Raw genomic sequence first — 14,000 nt, 5'->3', positions numbered from 1 at the left:
GCATTTATCCATTTAGATAACTTTATTATTATTATTGTAAGGATTTAATTACTTATTCTTACACAGAAACATAATGTGTGTCTTATAGCATCATATAGCATCATTTAAATGCTTAATTTGTAGTTTTAATGTGCAAATTAAACTTTTTTTCAATACTCTAGAGGGTACTCTTATTTTGAAGAGATCGTCCACCGGAAGTCTTAAATTAGCTCACTAGATTAGCTCACTAGACGCTGCCGAGAATACCATAGGACGGAGCGAGTGTCTGAGCATGCGCACTGGTGCTGCTGTGGTGGCTGCGTCATCAGGGGCAGAGACTCAGAGAGAGAGAGAAACAAACAAACAGAACAGAAATAGTGTTTATTACTTTATGTATTTATTGTTTAGTTCATATTTGTTGACTATAGTTTGTATCGTCCTAACATAGTGACGTCATGGCCGGCACCGCGCTGAAGAGACTCATGGCGGAGTACAAACGTGAGTTGAAACTACATTATGTCTGTTAGCATTTTTACAGCTAAGCGGCTAACGGCTGGCAGCAGATTATTATTATATATTATTATTATTATATATCCCCGTCCAGGGGTCCTTGAGGAGGGAGTTCCAGCCAGGTGGTCCCCCAGCTAAATGATAGTTAGGAACCAAGTGGACCCTCATGGGTCTGTAGCCCTACAAGCAGAACCCAATGCTACTGAAGTTTCTGACATTTTTTAGACCCAGAGCATTGGGTCCTATTCCACCTCCACCCTGCCACCGGGTACGCACACATATATAAACGTAAACAACTTCGGATAAGTCCTTCTGCGCTCTTTCAGGACTTTTTTTCGTGTGAGGGCTTCTGAATGTGTGAACTTTAAGTACCTATAAATACCGCTGCGAATATCTCCTGTGGCGCGGATGCCGTTAAGTATTTTTAATCTGTTTGACCGATTTGGTCGCTTTGATTCTTCTCTTCCTTCCTTGTTTATTGACACCTCATTGTACCGCCTATCTGGCTAGCTAGTGGCGCTATAGCTATGACAGAGCAGATCAGAGGCAGGGACGTAGCCGCACAAGCCAACCGCACACCGGGAGGCGGTACAATAAACGGTAAACAAACAAGGAGAAATAAAGCGACCAAATCGGTCAAACAAAGATTAAAAATACTTAACGGCTTCCGCGCCACAGGAGATATTCGCAGCGGAATGTATAGGTACTTATAGTTCACGAATTCAGAAGCCCTCAAAGGAAAACAGGCCGTCAAACGGCGCAGATACGATGTTACGGAGCATATTTATGTCCGCGTTCCAAAATTCCCATACGAAAATATAGTTATGAACAGTGACCCTACATAAAACTCATCCAAATTTCAGAAAAGCTTTATGGAGGGTTCCAAGAGGGGCTAATGGGTCTGTAACTCTGGTTACATTTTGTACACTCCCAGAGTTCAATTAACTTTGGTTTTACAATATAAATTGGGGGTCTCAGAGATGCATTTGTCTACGGCGTAGACTAATGCATGTCAAACTGGGGGTTCCTTGAAATTAAACGGGTTGAGAATCACTGCTAGAGCTGTAAAACTCTTCTCGTATGTGGGTTCTTGGCATTATCTCTTCAAATGGGGTGGCCGCGGGCTAATTGCTGTCAATTTGGGGGCCCTTGACATGAACAAGTTTGGGAACCAGTGTATTAAAGCATGTATTAATTATATTTGAAAGCGATACAAGTACAAGTTACTTAATTAGTTATCTATCGCCCTTAAAGAACGCTGCTAAATCACATAGATTTAGCTTTACACCTTGGTACTTTATTTTTGTGTATGTAATGTGTTTAATGCTTCATTGTCTCTTAATCATGTATTGTAAAGGCAACCTTTCTGTGGTTGCGGCTCTTCTGTGCTACTGAAAATTTCGGACGAGCCAAAATCATTTAGGCACTACAGTGCCGAAACAGCTGTAAAATAGGAGCATGAATCGGCCCTAAGTCGACGTATTCAACACTGTTTGACACGTGTTTTGTATTCCAGAGCTCACCCTGAACCCACCGGAGGGCATCGTGGCAGGTGAGGACCTTCTGAACACCAGGGACCCCCTAGCTGAGAGACAGATGAAGCAAGGACCCCTTAGCTGAGAGACTTTTACTTTACTTTATTTGTTTATTTGGACAGGACAATGCATATTAATGGACGTAAATACACCGGATATAGCACAGTTGCTAATTTTCATCCGCAGTCCTCACAAGAAACACAAAACTGAAAACAGACAGGCAAACAGTGGAATACATTTACTTAACATTACATAGGGAACACAGCATAAAAAAAGAAATACACCTAATATAATCATGAATGGTTGCAGCTTTGGTTTTCAAGCAACAATTTTTTCAGATTAAAAAAAAAGATGGAAATGTAGCACAATCCCTTATACGCAGAGGATGGCCATTCCATGCTACACAACTGTACTGAGAGACAGATGAAGCAGGGACCCCTTAGCTGAGATAGATGAAGCAGGGACCCCTTAGCTGAGAGAGAGATGAAGTATACTTGTAATAATGAATTATTTTTTTAATGAATGATTTTATTAATTTAAGTGTCACTCCACCTTATGGCCCATCCCTCCTGGGATTATATCACACCTTTTTACAGTTAAACAGTTATGCACTTCTATTACAGGGTGTTACTTCCTGACACCAGCAGATGTCAGTGTAATCACACAAATGCTGATGCATTATTATGTTATGACATTCAGTGCTACAGTAAAAGTATCAATACCCTGTTGTACAAAATATTCTGTTAACGAGTACAAGTCTGGTGTTCAACATGTACTGTATACCTAAGTAAAAGTACTAAAGTATGTGTTCAAAATGTACCTGAGTAAAAGTACTTTGTAGTCTTCAGGCTAATGCATTTAATTGATTTCTAGTTTCATCAGACTAATTATTTTAATTGATTTGTAGTTTTACCAGGCTAATTGATTTAATTGATTTGTAGTTTCATCAGACTAATGGATTAATTGATTTGTAGTTTCATCAGACTGATGGCTTTAATTGATTTGTAGTTTTGCCAAACTGACCCGTGGCGTGTCTGTGTTTAACTACAGGACCTGCTAACGAGGAGAACTTCTTTGAATGGGAAGCACTGATCATGTAAGTCCTGTAATACTTTGTCATCATCCCATTCTTGGCGGGAACCCCTTTTGGTGCTTCTGGGGGGGGGGTCCCTGGCTGGATCAACATATTTTCAGATGGGGGATCGGCAGCCAATTACATATAATCTTGGGGTCTTTGACATGGAAATGTTTTAGAACCACTGACATAGAAACATGGGTTTTTCAGAAAACTGTTAGGATTTAGAAGACATTTGTAGAATCGTTCCCAGGTCAAAATGGGTTATCACTAGAGCGGTGCCCGGTAACGATGGAAGTTGGAGATCCATGCCCCACCCCGGCTATGCAATACCAACTTTGTACCCATGTCAGAGTACCCGGTCCACCCATCTGTCTGTGTCCCTATGCCCATATTTGGAGATTTCTCTATCTGTCTCTTTGTGTCCATTTATTGTTACATAATGGAGTTCTGTGTCAGGCAGTGCCCAAATATGGAGTGTTGTGATGTCAGAACAGGCCATCTCCATATATGGAGCCCGGGGCAGGGGCCCTGTCCAGAGCCCGGGGCAGGGGCCCTGTCCAGAGCCCTGGGCAGGGGCCCTGTCCAGAGCCCGGGGCAGGGGCCCTGTCCAGAGCCCTGGGCAGGGGCCCTGTCCAGAGCCCGGGGCAGGGGCCCTGTCCAGAGCCCGGGGCAGAGGCCTTTTTTGGGCGGTTCTGGACAACCGTGGGTCCAACCGACACAAATGCACCCTTACGGGTCCATTTGGTTTCATTTTACGCTCTCAAGAGATGTATTTTTGTTGAACATTGCATTATAACTAATTCACAATAAGTCTACAATTAGAATCTAGAATAATCATTTTTGCCTGCTATCTCTCCTAATGGTACCAACATCAATACAGCATGGAATTGTGGACAAAATCTTAACCAACAACAACAAAATATTCTTTCGTTTTGGGTCTGAGAGGCTAAATGTCATGGTGGTCCATGTCTCAGATGGGTCTTCAGAGTAAAAGCTGCCATATCTACGCGGGACCCCGAGCTGCTATTTTGAAAGAAATCCCGGCGCTGATTGTGTTAAATGGGGGGTCAAATTGGGGGTCTAATGCATGTCAAACTGGGGGTCCTAGAAATTAAAATGGTTGAGAATCACTGCTAGAGCCGTGAAAACCTTCTCTCATGGGGGTCCCTGGCATATCTTTTCAAATAGGGGTCGGTGGACTAATAAGTGTCAATTTAGGGGGTCCTTGACGTGAAAAAGTTTGGGAACCACTGGCCTAACGGACTGCCTTTCAATTTGACGTGTGTGTGTGTGTGTGTGTCTGTCAAATTGAGCAGTGAACAGTACACATTAACATCTCTCTCTCTCTCAGGGGTCCTGAGGACACATGTTTTGAGGGGGGGGTGTTCCCTGCCCTGCTGAGCTTCCCCTCAGATTACCCCCTGAGTCCCCCCAAGATGAGGTTCACCTGCGACATGTTCCACCCTAACAGTAAGAACACACACGCATGAACACACGCGCAATAGGTAAATAAATCAATTGAAATATAGTGACGATACCACAAATACAAACGTGTAGATCTATATAGAGCGTCGCAGTCCCGCCCCCTCGAGAGACACGGAAAATAAATCGCCGTTCATTTTCTCATAGGCATTTCTTTAAAGTATTTATTTAAAGACGGTTACGCCGCGGACAAAGCCAACTCGGATCGTGACAAATCATGACAATGAACACAATATTTTGGGCCGATCAAATCATTAGAAAGAAGAAAATAAAGTCAGGAGACAACACTATTTGTTTTGTTTTTCTTCTTATAAATTATTTGATCGGCCCAAAACATTGTGTTCATTGTCATGATTTCTCACGATCCGAGTTGGCTTTGTCCGCGGCGTAACCGTCTTTAAATAAATACTTAAAGAAAGGATAGGATAAATGCATTGCATTTCATTTCCTGGGCCACTGGTCGTTCTGAAAGGGGGAGGGACTGCGATGCTCTATAGTCTGGGATCGATACCGTTTTCAGGTTTCTGATCCGGTTCGGGAGGGGAAATAAGTTTACGTCATGTTGTAGTCACTGGTTTGTAGTCAGGAAATTAGTTTGTCATGTTGTAGTCACTGGTTTGTAGTCAGGAAATAAGTTTGTCATGTTGTAGTCACTGGTTTGTAGTCAAGAAATACATTTGTCATGTTGTAGTCACTGGTTTGTAGTCAGGAAATAATTTTACGTCATGTTGTAGTCACTGGTTTGTAGTCAGGAAATAACTTTCAGGTTGTAGTCATTGGTTTGTAGTCAGGAAATAACTTTGTCATGTTGCAGTTGCCAGGAAAAAGCTCTTTGTCGTTAGACAACTGGATTATAAGTTCTCGTTTTTACACGACTGGAGTGTCACAATAAAGGCTCTCGTCTTTCGACGTCTGGAATGTCACAATAAAAGCTCTATTTAGACGACTTGACTGGAGTGTCTCGATCAAAGCTGATGGCGGTAGTTTCAGAATAAAAGCTCTCATCTTTAGACATTAAATAAAGACTCGGGACTCTAATTATCTTCAATCTCATCGCCCGGTCTTTTCATCTGCTACACTTCCGCCCCCCCACCTCTCTCTCTCCCTTCATCCTCCATGCCTCCCTTCATTCTCTCTCTCTCTCTCTCTCTCTCTCTCTCTCTCTCTCTCTCTCTCTCTCTTTTCATCTTGATAGCAGTGCAATAGGATCCATCCTGCAGGTGTTGATGTGCACACACGTGCACACGCACATGTGCACAACAACACATGCACACACACACACACACACACACACACACACACACACACACACACACACACGTGCAATACACACATGCAGGTCAAGCATCGTTCACACATAATCACAGGTCGCACACCCACACACATTACAGATCACACACACATTATAGGACACACACACACACACACACACACACACACACACACACACACACACACACACACACACACACACACACACATCGTATATAGAAACATTAAAGGTCACACCTGCTTCCTCTCAGATGTAGAACACATTTTTACTACTTCACTACAAGCCTAGCAGTGAAACTGTGTGTGTGCGTGTGTGTGTGTGTACGTGCGCCTCAGTCTTAATTATTTCCCTGCCAACTACGAGAAATCTCCCAATGGCCCGGTTGCTAGGCAATGCCTTATGGCCCTATTCATAGGTGAGTTTTGGGTGAAGAAGTGACCACCAGTTACGACAACTCCGTTCACTTCACGGGGCTTCAGCCCAACGGCGGGCTCTTCCACATACAGAAACTATAGTAAAATACGCACATCACTTCATGGAGGTGCTGGGTCCAAAATGTGACATAGGAAAAGAGAACACTCATATGCTCCAAAAGGTAAATGTATTGACGTCTCGAGTCAAGGCTCTATATCTGGTCAAACTGTGTGTGTGTGTGTGTGTGTGTGTGTGTGTGTGCGCATATTTGTACGCGTGTGTAACAACACACACCGTGTTGTTGTCGATGATGATGATGATGATGATGATGGGGAGCGTGTGGTCTGTAATCTGTGCGTGTGTGCGTGCGAGAGCGTGTGGTCTGTAATCTGTGCGTGTGTGTGTGCGAGAGCGTGTGGTCTGTAATCTGCTGTGCTCAGATTGTGTCACCACAATGACATCACCTCTGCACACTTTGTGTCCCTACTCTACAATTTACACGCACGCACACACACACAAAGAGAGAGCAGTGCTATATTTTCCTCAAGTGCACCCCACATCGCGTCCGTGTCGTGTTGTGAGCTTGTAGATCTGCAATTGTCGACACACAAACTTAAGAAGAGGTGCACAATCTCAGTATGACAAACCGGTCTCTCTCGCCTCCGTGAAAATTACTGCAGTTTCTTTGTCCAAACTTGTTCAGTTTTGGTTCACGCTGCCACCATGTTAGTCTATGTCCTTTTCCTTTAGAATCACCAAATATTTGAATCTCTTTAGCCCATTAACCCTGGGTGGGGACCAGGGGGGCAGTCAGCCAGATATTTCGTGAAGCCTCATTTGAAATCGGTAGTTCATTATAATGGCCTGTTGTGGCGCTGGACTGGACCCAAAAAGCCCCATAGCTCCATAGAGGCCCATGTATTTTGGCCCAACTTCACCTAGACTGTATTACCTTAACCCATTCTGACCTGAGATCAGATTCATACGAGGTTTCCGCCGGACACACACTGGTCTGATGAACCCATTCTGACCTGAGATCGGATTCTAGAAATGTCAGTCGCTGTTCGATTTTTCAAAAATAGCAGACCTACAAGCCACTCGGTGGCGCGATATGAGCTTGTAGATCTGCTATTTTTCAATAGCTAAAGCATAACATGATGCCGACACCAAAATGGGTCCCCGTTCAGAATGGGTTAATAAACATGGTCATGAATACTTTCTTCTTCCAGTCACTAGTTTAAAGTCTCATTTCTAATGTCTTAATATTCTTTTTGGAAAATTATGGTCCCATTAATTAAAAAAATGACCATAAAGAAAGAAAACCATCGCGTATGTTCTGAGGGGCGTGGCTACCGTTACAGTCTATGATCGGGATTCCCCTCCCACTCGAGTCAAAATAAAAACCAACGGAGAAGAAGGGGGGAAGTCCCGCCTCGTTGTCTGGGCAGCCAATGGCCAGCTGGTCCAAAACGGAGCCAGCCAATGGCCAGCTTGTACCAAACGGATCTAGAAAGATGGCGACTTACAGTGCAGGAATAACAGGCTTCATTTTACGTCCATGTTAGACCCGGCGAACGCTTTGTCCATATTTTTTACAGTCTATGGTGGGGACCCTTTTTGCTGTTTTAAGGATTATGTCACACTTTAGCTATTGGAAAAATAGCAGATCTACAAGCTCATAGCACGGCACCGAGTGCCGCACTACGAGCTTGTAGGTCTGCTATTATTTTTTTAATCGTGAATGCGGTGCAAATCTTTGAATGTATATTGTTTCACAATTACATATCATTTTTGGAGGTCCTTGACATGAAATATTGAGCACCACTGATATTGAAACATAGGTATTCCACAAAACTGTCAGCATTTAGAAGACATTTTTAAATTTTCAACGTCGGGCCTAAATGGGTTAACGAGTTTTCGCTCCGCTCAAAGGTGAACGATAGTCTCTGACAAGGCTCCAGACTTCCCAAAACAAACTTTCCAGGCTCCTACTTGGCCTCACCCCCCGACCCCACCTCACCCCTGCCCACTTTGACAGGCTAGAATGGCTTAGGGTCGAAGACGGAGTACAGCATCTTGCAATGGGTCTGGTCCACAAGATTCCCATGTACCTGTCTAGATACTTCCTTAATGTTAACGAAGTCCACACCCACAACACCCAGAGGTAGTGCAACAAACCATGTGCAACCCAGATTCGGGTTTCTATCTTTAAATTATTTTCTCTCCTAAGCCACCAAAATGTGGAACGCCCTACCAACAGTCATTAAGACATGCAAATCCCTTGACTCCTTCAAATCCGCTCTCAAAGGGCACCTACGGACGGCTGCAATTTGAAACTGGCCCCCGTAAAATCTGAATCGGCTTTATAGAAGTGTATATTTGTATATCTCGAAAATGTTCTGATGAATTGAACATCAGAACATTGTGGGTCGTCCACTCACTTTGTATGTAGTCTTTGTATTGAGTTGTGCTTGAATTGTTGCGAACACAGTGAGCACTAACTATGAGAACCGCTGTGACACCACCCGCCCGCCACCAGAGGGCGCAGCTGTAGCACACACACACACACACACACACACACACAACCACACACACACACACAGTAGAAAACTTAAAAAAAATACTAACTAAAAAGGGAAAAAAAGTACGTAATTTATTCTAATTGTTGTTATTGCAATTTACGAGCTGCGTTCGCTTCCCGCGTTTGCGCGTCTTACTTGTACTGTAATTCTGCAAACTTTTAATAAATATTTCATTCAATCAATCAATCAAAACTTCGTATGGTGCAACCAACAACAGGAGCCGTGCATCACGCGCCCTTATAAGCAAGGTTCCTACAATAGAACGTCTATTGTAACCAAACACACGTTATTGTAGGCTATTATTATACAACCTGTAATCAGTGCATGGGGGGGGTTTGAGTTTGTAGACTAGATATAATATGGCTATATTTTGCTACCTCACTGTTAGGGGTATCTGTGTGTGTTTTCTTGGACTTTGGATGACACTTAGATTTGGGGGTAATGAATGAAACGGATCACACAATGAGTTTGGCAACCCTAAAAACCAGTGAAGGGCGGTGGGACACTTTTTGTTCCACCCCGGGCCTGTTTACGTGCCTGAACTTTGGTCAACTCGACTGTCATTGCATCTCTGTATGCATGTATGTAGGCTGTTTATAATAATATCCCTGTATGTAGGCTATTTATAATATTAACCCTGTATGTAGGGCCATTTATCTATTTATAATTGCGCGCATGGAGGCTACTGAAGTTCCACATGTGGCTCGACGGTTGGACGGCGTTCACCACAGAGAGCTATTTGACAGTTAACGCGCCACTATAGAGCGTCGCAGTCCCGCCCCCTACCAGGCCCCAGGAAATGATTCCCCATTCAATTATCCTCAGACATTTCAAAAAGTATTTATTTAAAGACCTTTTAAGCCTCGTACAAAGCCAACTCTTGTCGTGACAAACACAATTTTCTTTTGGGCAGAACAAATAATTAGATGAAAAATAAAACGGCAGGTTACAACACCTTTTGTGTTGTTTTTCTTCTTTGTAATTATTTGTTTGGTCCGAAATATTGTGTTTGTCGTGAGTCGTCACAACTCGAGTTGGCTTTGTACGCGGCGTAACCATCTTTAAATAAATACTTTTTGAAATGCCTTTGGGAATAATGCATTGGGAATCATTTCCTGGGCCTGGCGTCGTCATGAAAGGGGGCGGGACTGACCGGGGCAGACCAAGGCACAGTTGGAGGAAACGCATCGACTCACTGGCCTTGGAACGTCTCGGGATCGACCCAGGAGGAAGTCCCTTAATGTTGCTCTGGAGAGGGAAGTTCTGGAGCTCTCTGGTGGAGCTGTTGCCCCCCGTGACCCGACTAAGCGGTTGAAGATTGACACAGAGTAGGCTATGCCCAACAGACACACTGTAGACAACCTCTCAGGGCAGTGTGTGACACACACACACACACACACACACACACACACGATCTGCCCAACACTATCTACCAGCAGTACCGCTAGCACTGTTGTGGTTTAGTGTGTAACAGTAACAGTGTGGCCCTCATACCCACAGCATACTGCATTTAACACACACACGCACACACACACACACAGGGAGAGGGAGAGAACACTCCACTTTTGAAGCCACCCACAACAAAGACGGCACCAAAGGTGAAACTGCAAAGCACCATGGGTAAAACCACACAATGTATGTCCATGATGGTAAAGAATAATGTGGATTACGGAGTCTACGACGGAATGCGCTGTTATTTTGTCTTATGGGTTCACGTGGTTCAGAACAGCTTCTGCCTGGATGGAGATACCACTGTGGATACACACGCACGTGCATACACACACGTCACACGCACGTGCACACACACACACACACACACACACACAGCTCAAAGCTTTGATGGCAAGGAAGGCCAGGCTACTGTAGATCTCACTGATATCATGTGTGTATCCTTCCTGGAGAGAGAGAGAGCGAGAGAGACACAAACACACACACACACACACACACACACACACACACACACACACACACACACACACACACACACACACACACACACACACAGATATAAGATATGCGTTGCAAGTTTAGATCGGTGACAGAGTTATGTAAGGCAACACTGTTCCAGTTCCGTGTGTGTGTGTCCAGTTACATGTGTGTTTCACACAGCTTCATGGCACACAAACTTCTCTGTGTTATGTCACCATTTTTTACTTTTTACATAATTTTTTGAGATATTCATTCACTCTTATTCTTGAGGGGCCCCTCCTATATACAGGTTTAATGTTTGTCTTTACTTCAAAGTTTGTTTTGTAAACGCCATTGACAATGAAGGGAAAACGTATAATGTGCCTCATTAATTCATATTGCCTCTTTATTGTTAATGGCGTTTAATGTTTGTGTTGGCACCTAATCAACATGAGTTAGACTTCAATATATTAGCGCCCCTCACTTCACACGGGTGTGATTTTTGTATCTCCATATAGCTGAGAGAATTAATTCCAATCGTGCACTTTGCCACTTTTGGTGGCACGTTATACATCTTTGGCATGGTGTTGAGTTACGGGCATAAGGTTATAGATCTTTGGCATGGTGTTGAGTTACGGGCATAAGGTTATAGATCTTTGGCATGGTGTTGAGTACGGGCATAAGGTTATAGATCTTTGGCATGGTGTTGAGTATGGGTATAAGGTTTATAGATCTTTGGCATGGTGTTGAGTTACGGGCATAAGGTTATAGATCTTTGGCATGGTGTTGAGTTACGGGCATAAGGTTATAGATCTTTGGCATGGTGTTGAGTTACGGGCATAAGGTTATAGATCTTTGGCATGGTGTTGAGTTACGGGCATAAGGTTTATAGATCTTTGGCATGGTGTTGAGTATGGGCATAAGGTTTATAGATCTTTGGCATGGTGTTGAGTTACGGGCATAAGGTTATAGATCTTTGGCATGGTGTCGAGTATGGGCATAAGGTTTATAGATCTTTGGCATGGTGTTGCGTATGGGCTGCATAAGGTTTATAGATCTTTGGCATGGTGTTGAGTATGGGCATAAGGTTTTCAAAAACCAGCGCAAATGATTTGTTGCAACTTCTCGTCTTTGCATTTACTTTGTATGTAATTGCGCCGCTCTAACTATCCAAGTCTGAACAAACGCACCTTAAACAATTCACAACATGTACTGTATCATGCCCTTGGTGACAAGTGGCATGATGTTAGGAATGAATGCATTTTATTTGTATAGCACCTTTTCAAACATATAGTTACATAGTGCTTTACAGACGGGTTATAAAACGATAATCATGAAACGATAAAACATGTGCTCGCCCCCTTGTGGTCTGTTTGCAATGAATCCAATGTTAAATGTACTGGCCTATTTATCCGTTTATTAACCCATTTTTAGACCTGAGGCCAATTCTAAAAATGCCTTCTAAATCCTAACAGTTTTCTGAAAAATCCTATGTTTCTATGTCAGTGGTTTTCAAACTATTTCATGGCAAGGACCCCCAAAATGTTATGTAATTGGCCGCCGACCCCGATCTGAAAATATGTAGTTCCAGGTAGTTCCCCCCAGAAGCAAAGATTAGAGTTCAAAAACATTAGCTCTGAAATAATATATATTCAAAGATTTGCGCCACATTTTCACGATTATTTAAAAAAATAGCAGACCTACAAGCTCATAGCGGTGATATCTTGTAGATCTGCTATTTGTCAATAGCTAAAGTATAAATTAATGCTTAAAACCAGAAGGGGGTCCCAGTTAATGATCTAATGATCTCCCCCTCCTCTCCAGTCTACCCAGACGGCAGGGTGTGCATCTCCATCCTCCACGCTCCAGGAGACGACCCCATGGGCTACGAGAGCAGCGCCGAGCGCTGGAGTCCAGTCCAGAGTGTGGAGAAGATCCTCCTGTCGGTGGTCAGCATGCTGGCAGGTCAGTGTGACACTCACTGTGACGTCACTGTTCACCACTGTACATGTTGTTACAGCTCTCTCTCTCTCTCTCTCATTCATTCCTAATGTCTGTCTGTCTCACTCTCTCTCTCTCTCATTCATTCCTAATGTCTGTCTCTCTCTCTCACTCTCTCTCTCACATTCATTCCTAATTTCTGTCTCTCTCTCATTCATTCCTAATGTGTGTGTGTGTCTCTCTCACTCTCTCTCTCTCTCATTCATTCCTAATGTCTGTCTGTCTCTCTCTCACTCTCTCTCTCTCACATTCATTCCTAATGTCTGTCTCTCTCTCTCATTCATTCCTAATGTGTGTGTGTCTCTCTCTCTCTCTCTCTCTCTCTCTCTCTCTCTCTCTCTCTCTCTCTCTCTCTCATATTCATTCATTCATTCCTAATGTCTCTCTCTCCAGAGCCTAATGATGAGAGTGGTGCCAACGTGGATGCCAGTAAGATGTGGCGTGAGGACAGAGAACAGTTCTACCAGCTGGCCACGCAGATCGTACGCAAGTCCCTCAGCCTATGAGGACACTGACCACACCCCCCAAGACCCTCAGCCTATGAGTACACCCCCCCCCACCCAAATCATGGCCACACCCCCAAGTCCCTCAGCCTATGAGGATGCTGAGCAAAACCCTGAGCCTATGAGGACCCACCCCAAAAAATCATGACCACACCCCCAAGCCCCTCAGCATATGAGGACACTGGTCACACCCCGAAAGCCTTCAGCCTATGAAGACCCCCCCCCCAGAACCCTGGTCACACCCCCAAGTCCCTCAGCCTATATCACAGTCCCACCCCCTTTAAAAACGACGAGGGCAACCGGAAGATAATTTCCCATTCATTTTTTCCCACAGACGTTTCATAAAGTATTTATTTAAGGACCTTTAAGCCTCGGGACAAGGACAACTCGGCTGCTGACAAATCATGACAATACTGTCTAGAAAGATTCTACGGCCTAACAACAGTTTTCAGTCATGACATTTTATTTAAATTTATTCTATGAAATAACACTTGGCAGGATGTCTTAATTAATCCAGTGGTTCCCAAACCTTTTCATGTCGGGGACCCCCAAATGAATATGACACAAATTAGCCCACGGACCCCCCCCCCCCATTTAATTGGCATTTCTATCTCTGGGACACCAATTCATATTGTGAAATCAATGTTAATTTAACTCTGAGAGTGTACAAATGGCTGGGGACCTCCTGGAACTCCCTCAAGGACCCCTGGGGGTCCCCCCACCCCACCCCACTTG

General features: G+C 43.9%; 1 protein-coding gene across 1 annotated transcript; it reads left to right on the top strand.

Annotated features, from left to right (window-relative positions):
• The first annotated feature begins 291 nt into the window (after positions 1-291).
• On the top strand, positions 292-13,285 carry ube2g2 (ubiquitin-conjugating enzyme E2G 2). The gene is made up of 6 exons (XM_083777438.1): positions 292-477; positions 2,006-2,041; positions 3,075-3,120; positions 4,454-4,572; positions 12,586-12,726; positions 13,156-13,285. Exons 1-6 carry the CDS (start codon positions 435-437, stop codon positions 13,266-13,268), a joined length of 498 nt encoding a protein of 165 aa, XP_083633564.1. The 5' UTR covers positions 292-434; the 3' UTR covers positions 13,269-13,285.
• Positions 13,286-14,000: the final 715 nt, after the last annotated feature.

Source organism: Protomyctophum parallelum, assembly GCF_964188405.1.
Source record: "Protomyctophum parallelum genome assembly, chromosome: 11".
Classification (NCBI taxonomy): domain Eukaryota; kingdom Metazoa; phylum Chordata; class Actinopteri; order Myctophiformes; family Myctophidae; genus Protomyctophum; species Protomyctophum parallelum.
The sequence above is the reverse complement of the archived record's forward strand: the minus strand, read 5'-3'. Positions and strand labels throughout refer to the sequence as shown.

What these genes read in the sequence shown, in the direction of transcription:
- ube2g2 (XM_083777438.1), top strand. Translation starts at nt 435, where the DNA reads ATGGCCGGCACCGCGCTGAAGAGACTCATGGCGGAGTACAAAC. An exon ending in ACCGGAGGGCATCGTGGCAG is followed by an intron (nt 2,042 to 3,074) that starts GTGAGGACCTTC and finishes GTTTAACTACAG; the next exon opens with GACCTGCTAACGAGGAGAAC. An exon ending in GAATGGGAAGCACTGATCAT is followed by an intron (nt 3,121 to 4,453) that starts GTAAGTCCTGTA and finishes TCTCTCTCTCAG; the next exon opens with GGGTCCTGAGGACACATGTT.